A 17857-nucleotide genomic window follows, 5' to 3' on the forward strand; every position below is an offset into this window, starting at 1 on the left:
CTTACCGCTTTTAAGCTCATCTTGCCTACGCTACCCGAAATCCTACATAATCATCTTAAATTCTGCCAAGAAATGCAAGCCTTACGTTTTTTTAATTCCTAGGACTTTACAGCCACCGCAGTACATCACAGGCATTGCAACCCATTATACCCGCTGACATGTTTATAACATTCTACCGCGCTACTAAACATTGTTGCTGGCGCTCTTTGGCCGTTGTAGCCCTTGCGCCATAAAACACTAATTAATTAACTAATTATGGAAGGCATCGTCGTCTATGCCTTTGAGGATGCACCTTATTTTCTCGGTTTCCGCCATTAAAGCATTCACCCGCCTGCAGAGGTCCATAACGCCTTCAATGTAGCTAGTGAAAGTCTCACCATTTTGTTGAGGTCGGCCACGCAGGCGGTGTTCAGCGCGAAGCTTGCGCACGGCTGGCCGACCGAAGAACGAAGTAAGGGGTTCCTTGAAAAGCGACCAGATCGTAAAATCGGCTTCATGATTGTTAAACCATAAGCTGGCCACATCAGTCAGGCAAAAGTTGACGTGAGTCAGCTTGGCAGCGTCATCCACTTGTTATGAGCGCAACAGCGTTCATACTCGGACAGCCAGTCTTCCACATCGCGATCGTCAATACCACCGAATGTCGGAGAGTCACGCTGACGAAACACACCAACACACATGGCAGGCGCCGGGGTGGGTACGGCTCGAGAGGTAGTGGCGTCCTCAGTCATTGCAGCGGGAGGTGGTGAAGTACGGCTGCGGAGCTCCAGGACGAGGAAAGGGACTACCCAGCACGTCCACCAAATGTAACACGCGTGTTCGTCTCAGCAACGTGGGCACGGCATCTGGAAAAAGGCCACTAACACAATGCAGCCACAGCCCGAAAAACCTAGACACACATGAACGTCAACTTCTTTCTCTGTGCAGGCATAAAACTGGTGCCGAAGTGCTCCGGTACTATATAATATTGTCACGTGGTGGTGACGTTGAAGAACACAGTAGCAATACTGTGAACGACAAAACTAACTTTTATTGGGCGAACCTGTGCCCACACAACAGGCTACAATTATAGCACAGCGATGGCGGCGAACACGGTCGGTGATCGTCGAAAATCTTATCAACGGGTCAAGCGCGTCGGCTTTTATACATCAATCGTCGAACGTTCCAGACTAATCGCTGGGACCCGCGTGTCTTCCACAAAGTTCTACATTATTCGCGTCGCGCACACATGCAATAAGATTACACAAGGTTCGGTCACAGACAGCGCATGGAACCATCGATAACATTCCAGAAACTTCCTATACATGCAGGCGCGTCCTGCGCTGTGCGATAACATATGTTAGGCGGTGAAACGTGTCGCCCGATAAAGACAAGTACACGTGTCAATATACATACATGGTGTCCAAAGTTCGACTATCCGAGATAAAAAAAATATGCGAAGAGGAGTACACAGAAGCCATTTTTGTACCTAGGTTATGCGGCCAGGCGGTCGCAAACTGTGAGGCTCATTGTCGTCGTAATGTCAGTATTTAATTAAATTCGATAATTAACTTTCTATTTACTGAAGTTAGCATATATGTTTATACTGAAAACTCAGGGGCAGTGCGATTTGGTGACTATTCTATTTTGTACAATTTTAGTAACGCGACTGTGTCCCGAGATACGCACGTCTGAAATTTCAGCCCAAGCAGTCTAAATACGCATGTGAGGTCCCTCCCTAGTGCGACGCAGCTGTTGCATATGGCGCTCCGTCTGACAAGAATGTGGGGCGACAGGCGACGGTGATTACTTCTCGTTCTCGGCCAGCAAAACCGAAGAATGACAGTGCGGCGACGTGAGACGAACCCTGTTTCTTTGAACAATTGCTAGTACAGTGGGTGACAAGATGCCATGCTGCTTAAAACTTATGCACTCAGGCGCAGCGATACTGCTCTGCTTTTCTTTCTTTATAATAATGGAAGCTTCGTTTGCAGAATGATTGCAATTAATGCCATCTCACAAGATAAAGCGACAGTGTCAGCTACTATACAGCACATTATTAACCTCTAAAGTTTCCAGGGCGACTTGCACATGCGTTGAGAGAATTTGCGACCCTGCACTGTCAGTGCTTAGGAAACGCGCGTTAATGGCCCGTATTCTATATGTCACCTTTTTAAAATTAGAACGTATCTACCAGTCCTCATGACAGAACATGAAATTGTGTCACCGTAGTCAAATTCATATTTATTTAGTTACACACAGCTCCGATTTCGGCATTACTTCGGAAGAAGTGGGAACAAAAGAACAGAAAAAAGCAAATACAGTGTAAATCCATGGCCTACATACAAACAAAAGACAAACATTTTAGAAATTTGCTTCAAATATACCGTTGCTTACACAATATTAGTTTCGAATGATATGAAATCTTTCTCAACTTAGAATTATGACAATCGCCGAGAACCAACGGTTAAAAAATGTTCGAAAAAATTAAATTATGGGGTTTTACGTGCCAAAACCACTTATTATGAGGCACGCCGTAGTGCAGGACTCCGGAAATTTCGACCCCCTGGGGTTCTTTAACGTGCACCTAAATCTAAGTACACGGGTGTTTTCACATTTCGCCCCCATCGAAATGCGGCCGCTGTGGCCGGGATTCGATCCCGCGACCTCGTGCTCGGCAGCCCAAGACCATAGCCACTGAGCAACCACGGCGGGTTAAAAATGTTCGAAACACTCGCCTTCCGCCGCAACACGCCACATGAACCGCTCTTGCGTCGACAACTCTGCGCAGCAGTTCTGGGTCGATGCTTCTACAGGCGGTAACTATTCTCATCTTCATGTCGGTGACATCAGTGGGCTCAACTGCGTAAACGCAGTCTTTCACGTAGCCCCACAATAAGAAGTGCAGTGGAGAGAGATCAGGGGATCTCGGCGGCCAAAACATCTCTCCTTCGCGTCCAATCCACTGCCGTGGAAAGTTAACAGTTTAACCAGTTCCTTGCAGTGGAGGAGAAATGTGGTGGGGCCCCTTCATGCTGCAACCAAACTTCATGCAGTTTGTTGAGAGGGAGACTCGAGGCAAATTTATCGACGACACCAGCAAGAATTCCGTGCGCATAATTCTTTGCGTCGAGGTTCCCTTCGAAGTGAGTGCCAATGATTCCGTTCCCAAGTATACCACGCCACACATTTAGACCCCAGTGAATTTGGTGGCTGTGTTGCCGCAGGACGAGGATTTCCTTGCGACCAGTAGTGAGCATTGTGAATGTTCACCGTGCCGTTCCCTATAAATCGAGCCTCATCAGTCCAAATCCCTCTTTATACGAAATCCTTATCTTGGTCAATTTTTTATTAGGGCCCAATCACAAAAGTCTGCCCGTTTATAAAAGTCTGCCTCACTTAGGCCCTGAAGACTCGCATAGTATGGATGAAATTCGTGCTTTCTTAGAACGTTGTGCACTGTTCCCACGCTTTTCCCACGTTGTTTAGAAATCTCTCTGATGCTTACATTTGGCATTGCATGCACGCAGGCAAGGACGTCAATTTCAATGTCCTCATCAATGATGCTCTTCGTGGGCTGTCTATTTTGTGAACTGAGCCTGTTGTGCGAAAACGTCTGAAAATGATAACAAATGTTGCTCTGGTTGGAACTCGCCGATCCGGATGGCGAGATGCGTACAGACTCATTGCTAGTGAGGCATTGCCATTCATCTCCGCCATTGACAGCACTACATCCATTTTTTCTGCCGTATAATAGTACCTTGACCCAGACGAAGCAGCCATTTTTTAATGCAGAAGGTTCCGAAGCAGAGCTTGCTTCTTCCAATGGCCCAGCTTAGTAGCGACAATCAGTGGCGAAGGCAAATAAACGAGAAGAGAGGGGGGTTGACCGATGGGGCCCGATTTTGATTAGTCATATCATAAGAAGCCAACAAACACTGACACCAAGGACAGCATAGGGAAAATTAGATGTGCTTAATAAGTGAAATGAAGAAACGATAAATTAATGGAAATCAAAGTGGATGAAAAAGCAACTTGCCGCAGGTGGGAACCGAACCCACAACATTCGCATTTCGCGTGCGATGCTCTACCAATTGAGCTACCGCGGCGCTGTTTCCCCATCCACTTTCTTGGGTATTTATGTGTCCGAGTAGAACCCTGGGAGTGTTAGCCAGCGCCACCACACATAGACCTTGGCGGCGGACGTGGAACGTCCTTTTTTGCCGCAGGCGTCCCGAGAACGTGATCTTTTTGAGTGAAGGCAACTGGTCAATAAATCCACACATGCTACCTGAAGGCAACAATGTTGCCGGATTCGAGACCCTCGTAATGTAATAAACGAGAAGAGAGGGGGTTGACCGAGGGGCCCGATTTTGACTAGTCATATCATAAGAAGCCAACAAACACTCGCCATCGCCCTCGCCCTGCTAGACGGTCGTGGGTCCGAAATCTATTAGCCCCGAGAACGAACACGAGCGGCGCTGCGAGCGCCGCTCGCGTGACGTCAGGGCACGGACTCGCGCCTGTCGTCTGCTACAGATCGGACGTTGTCCGGGCGCTTTCTGCGGTGTTTTCGTTTGTTCGCCCTCGTTCTCTCTGCTTGTATACTTATGGTGGTCGTCTCAAATATATTTTTACGACGTCTTCCTTTGCGAACATTTATTCAAAGAGCTAATTTCTTAGACAACAATGCAACTCTCGAAGGCAACGCTACAGTGCCAGCCGAAGCGACGCAGACCAGCCCATTGCGGGTTTTTCATACGCGGATAGACAATCGCAAGAGCATGGCCTATAGGAATCCAGTTATGATACCATACCTGCCGCGGTGCAACAAGTATGTCACAAAGCTGGCTATATATGACTTCTACAGCAGTTACGTTGATTTTATTCCGCTAAAACAGGTTTGCTCACGACGAGTAGTTTATGGTATCGAATTTTTGCATTTCCTCACAGAAGCGCTCGGCAGTAGCACGGGGACTTAACTAATACTGGAGCTTAGATTCTACACGCCTCACTTGCTTCTTTAACTGCTTGTCAACATTAGGCGGTTCTTCACGTATTCATTTTTTTTAAGCGGCGGAAACTTGAAGTAAAGTTAATGAAGGCTTACAGCTATTTACAGAGTACAAATAGGAATGTACCAATATATATTCCTTTTTCCGTGCTACACGTTCAACTCACCTCTTTAGAGCGCGTTTGTTAATGATTAATAATGTATGTTATGTTCCTCTTTTTTTGTCTTGTTACCCAGTGTATATCATTTATTTATTTCAATGCCACAGTGTGTTTTGCATTGTTATTGTGGAAATATTTCACTGTTCTTTCATATATTGCATAACTGCAATGTTTTATGGCCACTATATAAATGTAATTTATATGACGCTTGATGTGTTACCCCATGCAGCCTTATTGTACCTAAGGGGGTGAGGTTACCTCAAGCGACTTTTTTCCCTCATCCACCTCCACTTACCACTCCTCTGTACATGTGTGTGTGTAAATGGAAATTATTAAATCAAATCAAACTCACTTGAGAAATTTACTGGTGCTTGCTGCTTGAGGAATATACATGACGAATCTGTTTGGCGAACTGACACAGGCTGCTCGGCCCAATGTTTTTAGTGAAGTATGCCTGCTGGACCGCATCGCTGCAGCCAGAAAGAAGTCGAAGCGTCAATGATTAGTAGTATGGGACATATTGAAGATATCGAAATTCCCCCGGTGGAGGGCCAGAAATCAAGTGAAAGTATATGCAAGGCTTGTGGTGCTTTCTTTATGAATGTTTGCGATTGGATTGGAGCAAGCTTAATTTGCCTGCAAGGTTCTCTTTTATGTACCGACGAAGCGAATAGTTATCCGTTTGTATAATTGAATAACGCTGGATCGAGACATGGTGAGACAGAAGGTGCTTGAATTTTCCTTTTGTATACAGGAAATCTAAGCTGCGGTGTAGTAGCTCGAGAATACTTTAGCCATTCCAGTTGGCGCTGTAAAAAACATGCTTTACGGTTTTAATTCGAAGTTGTAGTGAACTGATGGGTTTCGCGAACATAGCGTGCCTCGCCATACGGACAGTCGATTGCTACGGTTACGTGATCAGGGGTGTGCCATATTGTCGATAAAGGCTACTGAGGGCCACTATGAAACATTTCATCACTTTCAATTGAGTGGCTCTCGATCTTAACAACGAAACTTTTCTCTCAGGTGATTGCTACTATGGTGTTTGCGAATTAACTATGCAAATACTCTACATGACGCGCCGTCGTGTTAGCAGCCACGAGCAATTCGTTTGTTGGAGGCCTGTTTCAGAGGGGGATGAAAGTAGCAGCAAACTTTTTCATAAGAAATGCGCGCCTAACTATTTTTTTACGCATTAATGAATGGCCATATTTGAATAGAACAACACACCAGAGTAATAGGAATCATGATGAGAGCTTCGCTGGGCAGTGTCTTTCTATAATCAGATAACATGTTGACGCCAATTACCAAATTTTTCTGCCATGTAAAATGCAATGTCTCTCATAGCTAAATACTAAGGGGATGTTAATGTGTTTAGTGAGACATCATACACAACTTCGCATGTTGAATTTGCAGACATTTCTTTTACGCAAAATTTATGTACAGGCACGGCTCATACATCCATTGCAATGCCCGCAGGCTCCTTCAATGCTACATAGCTTGCGATATCCAGGCCGCAAATTTTATTGACTCATGCTCTTTAGGAGAAGGAACTGTGGTTCAGGCTTGGCAGCAGAAAGAAGCCGACATATCCTTCAATAGTTACGGCTCGAGCCAGCCATACCCCAAGCATACACGAAGGGAACGAGCGCGCGCGGCAGCCGAGCGAGCCGGAGCGAGCGGCGTCCTGGCCGTGACGTCACTCGCGAGAGGGCGCCACCCCTAATTCTCGGGGCTAATAGTGATTCGAAAACGGCAGTTAGGGCTTTTCAGAAGGGTTGCATCGCCAAGGAAGCTGTTCGTCTTCTTAGCAGCTCAAGTCCACATGCTCTCACAAGCCATACAATTCACTGGTTTCCCGCTAACGAGGGTGCTCCCCCGAACCTCAATGAGTCTGCTCACGGGGCTGCGCGTGACCTCACCGACCGCGCTTCCTCTATAAGAAGCACTGACTCCCCTCCTCTCTACGGTCACAGGGACGCTCCCGCTACTCACAACGAGATTATTAAATATTTCTACATGTCCAGAAGGGTCTTTCTACCCCCTCACCCCAAGTTGAATAGGGGCGCAAGCCGTTTCGCTTAGGCTGCTACAGACCAGCACATATCCGTGTCTGTCCGCTCTCCACGAGGCTTACCCCGACGTGTATTGGCCTCGAGCTCCACCACTGGAAAAGCTGGCGCCACCGTCGGCGTGACGTGCTAGGAGGGATCACGTGGACATAGCGGCCGCGTCGGCTGCTTCGGGCGTGCCGAAGCGAGCTGAAAACGAGTTTAAATTCCCTCGTACGCTGCGGTCCTCATTTAGTGGCGAAATTTTCCCGCTTCGAGTGTCTCCTTTACAACGCTTGAAAGCACTAAAATAGGTAGTGGCTGCCTTTGAAGGCGCGCAACATGGTAGGCTACTGCACGGTGCCGCAGGGCCGGGCGCACGTAATGGAGGCCGGTGTCAGCCTTATTCACACGTAGCCGCAGGACAAGAAGCTGTGTGAAGGTCGGCTCGCGAAACATAAAACCGGCAAACACTCATCGGCTACAACTCGGATATGCAGCAAGCACAGACGAGAGGAAGATTTCTGCTACGGCGCCCGGTCTGCGATGTTATGAAAACGCGCACTGAGACGCTCGCCCGAGTTCGCTGCCCGACTAATGTCGTGACGGTTTGGTCTATGAACTTGTCGATGCTATAGATACTGGCAAGCTCAGTGGAGTGGAAAGGCAGCGGTAAGAAGCACATTTAAAGAAAGCATGGCACATGGTCATGTTTGTGTTATGAATTAATGCACTGGAGTACAAAAAAGGAGCAGCGGGAAATTGCACGCTGAGAACACCGATAAACATAAAGTGCGACGCAACTTGAGAAATAGTATTGAAAGGTCAAAGAATTTAGAAGAAAAAAATAGATTGAATCGTCGCGACGGCACATCACAGTCCCCGTAGGCGTCGATGTCTCTACAATGAAATTATTTTTGAACAGCTGTGATAGCGCCCACGCAACAATGGTTGCTTATATACTGTCAAATGCTCATATTCTGCGGCCTAAAGCTCATGGCACGGTGCGAAAACGCGCGCGCGGAGAAAGCGAAACAGTCCGCGGACAAGCATGCAGACGCGCACTGCGCGATCGCGCAGAATCTGCGCGATCGCTGCATTGAGGCTTCGTTCTATTACGCTCCATTTAGTTATACAAACACTATAAGAACATATTTCACATAGTTTGCTCTCAGCGTTTACCTACCTTTCACGCAAAAAGCTGGTTCAGGAGACTTCATCGCGGCGACCGGGCGCAGTGGCGTTCACTGTGCGTATTCGGTACATAGCGTCTGTAAACGATTGTGTGCTTTCAGTTTGCCCAAGATTATTATTTAGACAGTATAAAACTTCTCTCGTTTCTAAAGTACTTATAGAAATGTCCGGAAGAGCTCGCGCGTGGTGTTTTCAGTGAGCGCTGACAGCAAAACCTATGAGGAGCGCGCCACGTGATCCCTCATACTACGCCAGCGAGGCGCTTCCGATAGATGGCGACTCCGTAACTCCTCGCCGCCAATAGCGACGACGCCTGCCCGTCCTGCGGCCAGACCTCCACTCTACCTCACATGCTCTGGGAGTGCGGATCGACGTACCCAAAGTTTATCAAGGAGGAGTGGGACTCGCTTCTGCGTATAGCCCCGCTCTAGAAAAGCAAATCCTGGCCGTCCGGCGTGCCCGCGACCGGGCCGGTGGGCTATACCTGCCGGTCCCGACGTGGGACTAGCCGGGTGCGCGACGAGTTCGCGTCCTCGCCGGACCTGCAATAAAGTTTATTCACTCACTCACTCACTCACTCACTCACTCACTCACTCACTCACTCACTCACTCACTCACTCACTCACTCACTCATGCCGCGTGATCAACCAAACGTCTCCGGTCAACTATATCGTGGAAACCCTCGAGCTACCTTTGGATCATCGCTGTCGAGGACGCGAAATTGTGCATGTCCAGTGCCTCAAGCCGTACTATGATCCGCCTGCATTGTCCTACCTGTAGGTCACCGGGATGGCTTCCTTTTCCACGGGAGAGATAACTCTACTGTAAAATAAGGAGCAGTCGGGCTGTGGCTATGAGAGAGAGAACGACGACGAGAGAGAAAAAGCTTGTTTCGGTGCTCGATCGGCTGTACTACCTCTCGCTGCTCTATCGTTCTAGTCGCGAACGCTTACTGCCCAAAGTGCTTCGCGACAAAATAAATAAAACCAAGGCCAGTATCACAATCCTGCACTTGATTGCTTCGACAGTGCGTGTACGGTGGCACCGCGTTTTGTCGCCAATTCTGCAAGTCACTGCTTCAAAAAAAGAGCTCGGCCAAGCCACCACGCAAGGTAATCCTTCGGTTTCGCTGGCCACGAACGAAAGCAGTGGCCAACAACGAAAAATAAACACCGTCGACTGTCACCCCACATTCTTGTCAGATGGACCGTCATACGCATCAGCTGCTTCACACTAGGGAGGGGTCTCACAGCGGGTGCCGCCGTCTTGCATGCATAATTAGACGGCTTGGGTTAAAATTTCAGACGTGCATATGTCGGGACACAGGCGCGTTACTAAAGTTGTACAAAATGGAATCGTCACCGAATGGCACCACCTCCGAGTTTTCGATATAAACATACCTGCTAACTGCCGTAAATAAGAAGTTAATTATACAATTTAATTAAATACTGGCATTATGATGACAATTGTCCTCACAGTTTGCGACCGCCAGGCCGCATAACTTAGGTAGAAAAATGGCTTCCGTGTACTCCTCTTCGCATTTTTTTTGAAAACCTGGAAAGTCTATATATATATATATATATATATATATATATATATATATATATATATATATATATATATATATATATATATATATATATATATATATATATATATATATTTAGATACCGGGCCGTTTCCTGAGCCTACTTCGCGTTCCCCAGACCACATCGAATCCCACCACAGCTAATTAAGGAGCGCAGAAGCACGGAGACCACATTCCTGAGGCGCGGCACGTGCAAACAAGTTGCCGGCCCCCACTTGGTGTGCCGCAGGTGGAGCTATTCACTGCTTGACTCTTCCCGAAAGTGAAGCGAAAGTGAAGAGTCAGCAGTTGAAGAACTTCAAGATCGAAAATTCGATATTATACCAATATGTGTTTCATCCCGAAGGACACCGTTGGGTTCCTGTCGTTCCCCGATCACTTCGGGCCCAGATATTGGAGACCTTTCACGACGATCCCAATGCCGGTCACTTCGGTTTCCATAAAACCTATGAGCAAATTCACAGCCGCTTCTCTTGGCCTGGACTTACAACCAGCGTAGCGAAATATGTGGCTTCCTGTTCGCTCTGCCAACACCGCAAATGACTGACCTTACCTCTGGCTGGACTGCTCCAACCTGTCCCATGTCCTGAAGCTCCTTTCGCAGTCGTTGGTATCAACCTCTATGGGCTGCTACCCTTAACCAACAGCGGTAAACGATGGATCGTCACAGCTGTAGACCACTTGACACGGTACGCTGAAACAGCCGCACTAACTTCGGGATCCGCAGAGGAGGTTGCAGCCTTTTTCTTGGAAGCCATCTTTTTACGGCACGGAGCCCCACATGTCCTTTTGAGTGACCGCGGCAGGATCTTTCTCTGAACTTCTCGACGACGTTCTCCGTGCCTCCAATACCATCCATAAAACGACTTCCAGCTGCCACCCTCAAACTAACGGTCTCACAGAGCGCTTTCATCGCCCGCTGTCCGACATGATATCTATGTACATCAACCCTGACCACACCAATTGCGATGTCATTCTACCATTCGTCATTTTCGTATACAACACGGTCGTCCAACGCACTACGAGGTACTCGCCCTTTTTCCTTGTGTATGGTCGCCAACCGCTCCCTATCCCCGATGTTTCTTTTTTCGATGACCCCGTGCCTTGTCCACATCAGTGTGCGAGTTCTTTTCGCGCATTGCCCAGTGTCGCGAACGTGCCCTCCTCAACACCGGCGCCAGTCAACAAGACCGTAAAATTCGCTATGATGCATCTCACCGTGTTGTTTCCTTCCACCCTGGAGACGAAGTGTTACTGTGGACCCCAGTTTGCGCTCCTGGATTGTGCGATTTTGGATTGTAAAACTTTATTTGTCCAACAGATCTAGGGAAGGCTTTAAGCCTTCCCACCTAGACGACGGCCAGGAGTCCTTGGACCCTAGCGGCGGTTTCGGCCAGTTGGACGGTCTTCAGTTGAATCTCCGGATCGGAGCTGAGTAATAAGGTCTCCCATTGTTCTAAAGACTTTATTCTTCCCTCAGAGGGAGCCTGTGGGCATTCCCACAGAATGTCATTAAGATTAGCCCGGGCTTTACATAGCTTACACTGGCTGGAGTACTGACCCGGGTAGTAGAGGCTGCACGACACCGGGCTTGGAAACGAGTTGGTTTGCAGGCGACGCCAAGTGGAGGCCTGGCTCTTGTTTAAGGATGCATCAGCCGGAGGATATTTAACCCGCCCTAGTCTGTAGTGTTGTGTGATCTCTCTGTAGCACACTAAGCAGTCTCGCCCCGTGAAGCCTTCGGCTAGCCCACCAGCTCGGAATGCAAGTCCTCGAGCTAATTCGTGGGCCGCCTCGTTCCCAGCGAGGGAGGCGTGCGCAGGTGCCCAGATTATTTCAATTTTCCTGCTATCTCTGCAGGTCTGCAGGATTCTGTTCCCCTCGGGAGAAATTCTGCCTCTGGCAAAGTTCATCACCGCAACCTTAGAGTCGCCGACTATAATTTTGGCTGAAGTACTTGCAATTCCAAGTGCTATGGCAGATTCTTCTCCAATGTGAGAGCAATTTGTTGGAACTGTGCCACTGGCTAACAATCTAGTTTCAGCGCTCGCTACAGCTAGGGCCATGCGGCCGTTGCCATAGTCTGCAGCATCAACGTAGAGCACGTCCTTCGAGTTTTTGAAACGCTTCTCAAGAGCCTCGGCCCGTTTCTCTCTGCGTTCCTTGTGATGGATTGGGTGCATGTGTTGAGGTAGTGGTGGGATTATTAGTCGGTTCCACACGCTTCGCGGCAAGTTGACTTTGATGCCTTCCTGCCCCTCATAGTTTATGCCTAGCCTAGCTAGGATTTTCCTGCCCGTAGGGCTTCCCGCAAGTCTCTCATACTGCGAGATCCTCACTGCTTCAATAATCTCCTCAAGAGTGTTGTGGAGCCCTAGAGCTAAAAGCTTTTTTATTTGCAGTGCGGATGGGAAGCCCCAGCGCCTGTTTTATACTTTTACGTATGATGCCTTCAATCTTCTTCTTCTCGAATGACCTAAAACTGAGGAAGGGAGCAACATAAGCGATTCTACCTATCACAAAGGCCAGGACTAGCCTAACTAGATTCGCTTCTCTCATCCCGGACGACCTGTTGGCGATCCTGCGGATCAGCCTCATGGTCTGCAGTACGCAGCCGTCTAGTTTCCTTATTGTTTCGCCATTAAAGCTGTTGGCCTGAATCAAAAGTTCCAGAACTCTGATTTTGTCCACTTTTGGAATGGGGATCCCCCCAGCTGTGAGAAAAATTTGCAGTTCATTACTGGCCCTGCCTTTCGGCTGGTATAGAAGCAGTTCCGATTTTTGCGGTGAACATTTAAGCCCCCTAGGTCCGACGTAACCTTCAAGTGCCTGGATAGCCCTTTGGAGGGTTTCCTCTATTTGGGCATCGCTGCCCCCAGCTATCCACAACGTAATGTCATCAGCGTATATGCTGTGATTTAGTCCTTCAATAGCCTCCAGTCTTTCAGGGAGTTTGATCATGGCCACATTGAAAAGAAAGGGCGAGAGCACAGAGCCCTGTGGGGTCCCTTTGCTGCCTAATTTAATGTCATCCGATTGGCATTCTCCAATCTGTATTTTTGCTTCTCGGTCTGACAAGAAGTCCCTAATGTAATTGTAGGTTCGCACGCCTACTCCCAAGTCCTGAAGGTTCCCAAGAAAGGCTTTATGTGTGACGTTATCAAAGGCCTTCGCAAGGTCAAGCCCTAGGATTGCCTTTGCGTCCCCCGTTTCCGCATCGATGATTTGGTGTTTTAGTTGCAGCATCACGTCCTGGGTGGAGAGCCTGGGCCTAAAGCCCACCATCGAATGCGGATAGAGGTCATTATCCTCCATGTAGTTATTGAGCCGCGTTTGAATAACGTTCTCCAAAAGCTTGCCTGCACAAGAGGTTAGAGAGATGCGTCTTAAGTTCTCTATCTGGAGTTTCTTACCTGGTTTTGGGATCATCACCACCTTAGCGGTTTTCCACTGATTTGGTAGCTTACCCTCTTCCCAGCACTTCTGCATAAAGTTAGTTAATGCAGTTATAGAGTTATCGTCTAGATTGCGAAGCATCTTATTGCTAACGCCATCCAGGCCTGAAGCTGATTTGGTTTTGAGCTTGGCAATCTCCGCCCGGACCTCCGCCTCGCTGATGGGTTTGTCTAGGCTGGAGTTGCCTACGCCTTCATAGTTAGGTAGGGGTTCCTTGCTAGTGTCCCCTATGTATCTCTCCTGTATGTCCTTCATTAGATCTACCTCCGTACCTTCGTACAAGTGAAGAATTTTTTGAAGGTTCTGTCGCTGCGCTGTTTTGCAGCCCTGTGGATCCAGCAGGTAGCAGAGTAGATTCCATGTCTTAGCTAGGCCTATATTTCCCTCCATCCTATCGCAGGTGGACTCCCAGTTCTGCCTGGTTAGTTTGAGCGCGCAATCTTCTTCATCTTTATTGAGCCTAGCGATCCGTCTCCTGAGATTGCGGTTCCACCTTTGCCTCCTGAGCCGTTTTTCCATGCTGAGCTTAGCCTCCAACAGATGGAGGAGGTGGCTCTCCGCTGTCTCCAGTGCAGAGTCCTCCGTTATCTCCTTGGTTGCGTTTTTAATGTCCTGGCCCAGTTTCTTAGCCCGTTCATCAATATCCCTTATCTCACTCACTGCCGTCTCGCTTCTCATTTCGCGAAAGGCATCCCATTCAACAATTAGCTGGTTTCTGCCTTTTCTCCTGGCAGGGCCTGCGCTCACCACTGTTTCGAGAATAAAGTGATCGCTACCTAGGTTTTCCTGGGTATTAACCCAGGATGCATCTCCCACGTCTTTGACGAATGTGAGGTCGGGTGATGTGTCTGTGCTGACACTATTCCCCGTTCTAGTGGGGGTTTGGGGGTCGGTCATTAAGGTGAGCCCCTCTTGCTGTGCATCCAGCCAGAGTTCCCTTCTCTTAGCTCCTTCTTTTCTGTACCCCCAGGCAGCGTGTTGGGCGTTAAAGTCTCCCACCACTCCCAAAGCTTGCCTGTTGACAATACGCAGAGTTTTTTGGAGAAGAGGTCCAAATCGGGCCTTCCTTTGTTTCGGGCTGCTATAGATATTGAGAACAAAGAGGCTTCCTTTTCTTTCTTTTTTGCAGGAATGAGTTCAACAAGGACGTGGTCTACGTTGATAACCTCCGTGTCGTGCTTAACGACTGCCAAGTTCCTCCTGACCAGGGTGGTTACCCCGGATCTTCCATCATCTGTACTAAATGATATGTAGCCCGATAATTTTGCCATCCCCGCAGTTTCTTGTAAAGCGATTACGTCCGGATTGTCTTTGCCAAGAAGGAGCTGCTGTAGGACCGCCCTTTTGCGACGGTACCCGCGGCAATTCCACTGCCAAATCGTGTGTTTATTGTGACTGGCCATGATTGAATTGTGGATTATCACCCAGTGGTATTAGGGTCGCAGCCGTCTGAGAGCCACCATGTACCTTCTGCTCTGTTTCCCTCTGCCAGTTATTAATGCTCACCAACGCCGCCCTGTGTTTCTAGCTTTCTTTTAATAGCGCCTGGATGGCTTGGACGACTGATGCGAACTTTGCCTCCCAGCTCGCCTGGAACTCGTCCATTTTCTTGCACAGATCTGCCATTGTGGGTTCTTGCGGCGCGTTTGCGCCTGGTTTCCTTTTCAGAGGTGGGGAGCGGGTGTCATCTACCTGCATCGCCACAGTGCTTTCAACGGTTGGGTGGGCTCCAATCGTGTTAGCTGTTTTGACTGAGTTAGCTACTTTCTTCTCCCTTTTTAGCATAGCGTTTTTTTTTTTCGAGGTCATCTACTCTTTTAATGAGTTTCTATACCGTGATTCTCATCTTGGCGAGTTCCTCGGACTCCGTATTTTTTGGGGAGACCTTATCTACCCAGCTCACCTCCCTTTGCTTGTTGGCTTCATTCCTCGGCCTTGACGACGATCTTGCCCTGGAGCCGGAGTGGACCCCGGAGCCGGAACGATCCCTGGAGCTGGAGCAGCCCCTGGAGCTGGAACGGCCCAGGTGATCGAGGCGAGGGAAGGAGTCGGAGCGGCTCCGGAAGCCCTCCCGGCTTCTTGAGCGGCTTTTTCGCCCAGATGGGGGTGTTTTCTTCGCCTCCTCTTCTTGGAGCTTCCGCACCCACCGGCGTTTCCTGACGATGTACGGAGTTCGGTAGATCTCGCGACACTTCTTGTTGCCCAGTTCATGTCCCTTTCTACAAAGAGCACATTTGGGATCACACACGTGTCCATACGGTGGCTTCACCGTACCGCAGCCGCGGCACTTGACGTCGTCCGGGTCCGGACACACATCATAGCGGTGCCCAAGATGTCTGCATGCGTTGCACACCTCAAACTTCTTTTTGTAGAGGAAGCACTTGAGGAGCCCGCCTCCATAATAAATCCAAAACGGCACATTATCATTTACGAAGAGTATCAGAACTGAGGTCAATGTCTTCCCCATTTTTCTGACTTCTCTGATTTTGGGGTTCCTTGAACAATCCAGGTTGTCCAGAATCTGTGCTTCCGTGTGTTCCACCGGGATCCCATGAATAACTCCTTTGCCACTACCATCGGGGGCTGACAGGTAGGCCTTTACTTCGTATTTTGCCTGATCAATCTGAAGTATTTTTATCTTCAGGTACCGATGCATTCTTTCTTCACTCATGGTGCCCACTAAAATGGTGTTTTGCTTGGTGTTAAGTTGAATAATGTCTTCCTTAGCCTACTTCAAATTCACGCCCGCAGCGGTTCGAACAATCTCATATATCTTCACGTCTCCACCCAAAGATAGAGCTTTCAATCCTCCGCTCGGTCGGATTATCACCTTATGCAGGCCAGTAGGTAGGCGTGGTTGCTGTGACGCCACGGAGCGCAGTGCCAATTTCCTCCCCGCCATCTTGATTGATTTGGTGCTCACGTGGCCGTGGCCGCCATCTTGTCTACTTCCTCGATCCGAGCCAACACCTTGGCTTCCTCCTTTGCGGCCGCCATCTTGGCTGCCGCGTTGCTGGTTTGTGTTGATCATGAGCCAACCGACCTTTTTGGAAAATTCTTCAGGAGAAATACCCTCCCCTTGAACAACAACCTCCATTTCCGCCGAAAATATCCAGCCGTGCTAAACCCCAGGGGTCGGCGGCGCGGCGCACCGACGCTTGGCCGGCGGGCAGTGGTCGGAGTGGATGCTAGGTCGAACGCAGCCGCCGGGACGACGCGTCAAAGTCGAAAAATAGCCGAAAATTGGGTCCACTTGCCGCAATTTTGGTATCCAGGTGATCCTGGTGACTTCCGCTGATGATTCCAATCGAAATTGGCTTGAGCACAAGCATAAATCCGGCAGGAACATCGAAAAACCTGGGAGCGCACGCAAGACACGTCCGCACGCCTCCTTGTCTTCTTCCTCTCTGGATTGTGCGAGAAACTTCAGTCCCGTTTTATCGGACCCTACATTGTTCGGGAACAGATTTCGCCAGTGAACTATCGTGTCACTCCAGTTGTTCCGCCTTTGGACGGCCGCTGTCGTGCCACAGAGATTGTGCATGTACAGAGATTGTGCATGTTTCGCGTTTAAAGCCTTTCATACGGGGTTTCCCGCCATGACCAGCAGCCAGGTTGGCCGCTTCCACACGCGGGGGAAATTGTGTGAGCATTACCCTTTTATCTTCTTCATCTGTATATATTTATCATCGTGGCCAGCGTCATCTTCTTCAGCACGCGAGCTGCGAAATAAACTGTTGAGGCTTAACAGCTGTCTCGCAATATATTTTAATACTTTTTGTTTGTATTTTTACTGCATTACTTTTTTCGACTCCACTCCTTTCTGTAACGCCTTCGGGCCTTGAAAGTATGTGAAATAAATAAATAAACAGATTATCACCGCATCGATTCACAGCTTGAGCTCCAAATAAATGTCACAAATACACGATGCAGTGCCTGAATGCGAAGTCTTGAGCACTGCAGTATACTTGCAGCACATACACGAGATGGGAAACCAAGAGCACTTCAGCACGACAGCTGAACATTGACAAATTCCACTGTAAAGACGAATTTTCATTACGTTGCATTTTTCCAACTCCTCCCAATCGAGTATTGATATTTCGATACTGTGAGAGAGGTACTCCCAACCAGCACAAATATATATATTCTTTTCATAGAATGCCTGCATAGTGCAACGGCATTGTGGCCCATAGACCAAACCAAAAATCTGAGGCTGTGGCCCCGTTATGGCAGCATAGGACAGAATATTTCCTAACATAGCTATCTACAACTCTCTAAAACAGCAAGCAGTCATAATCAGAGTACAGAAGCTTTTAAAGTACATGCAGGCAAAGCTTTCATTATGTCAGGCAGCTATGAAACTATCACTACAGACAAAATACCAGAACACCTGCTTCTAGACAGACACAAGGAG

General features: G+C 48.5%; 1 protein-coding gene across 4 annotated transcripts in view; it reads right to left on the minus strand.

The window, feature by feature from the left end:
• LOC135918024 (uncharacterized) overlaps positions 1-958 on the minus strand; it is a 474504-nt gene extending 473546 nt beyond the window's left edge. For 2 of the 4 annotated variants that reach the window (XM_065451696.2, XM_065451695.2), the window contains exon 1: positions 378-958. In XM_065451696.2, coding sequence (XP_065307768.2) covers positions 378-524 — 147 coding nt within the window. In that variant the 5' untranslated portion in view covers positions 525-958. The remainder of the gene's footprint in view (positions 1-377) is intronic. The other 2 variants (XM_070521484.1, XM_065451694.2) reach the window with 1 other exon arrangement.
• Positions 959-17857: the final 16899 nt, after the last annotated feature.

This window comes from Dermacentor albipictus, chromosome 7 (assembly GCF_038994185.2).
Source record: "Dermacentor albipictus isolate Rhodes 1998 colony chromosome 7, USDA_Dalb.pri_finalv2, whole genome shotgun sequence".
Lineage (NCBI taxonomy): Eukaryota > Metazoa > Arthropoda > Arachnida > Ixodida > Ixodidae > Dermacentor > Dermacentor albipictus.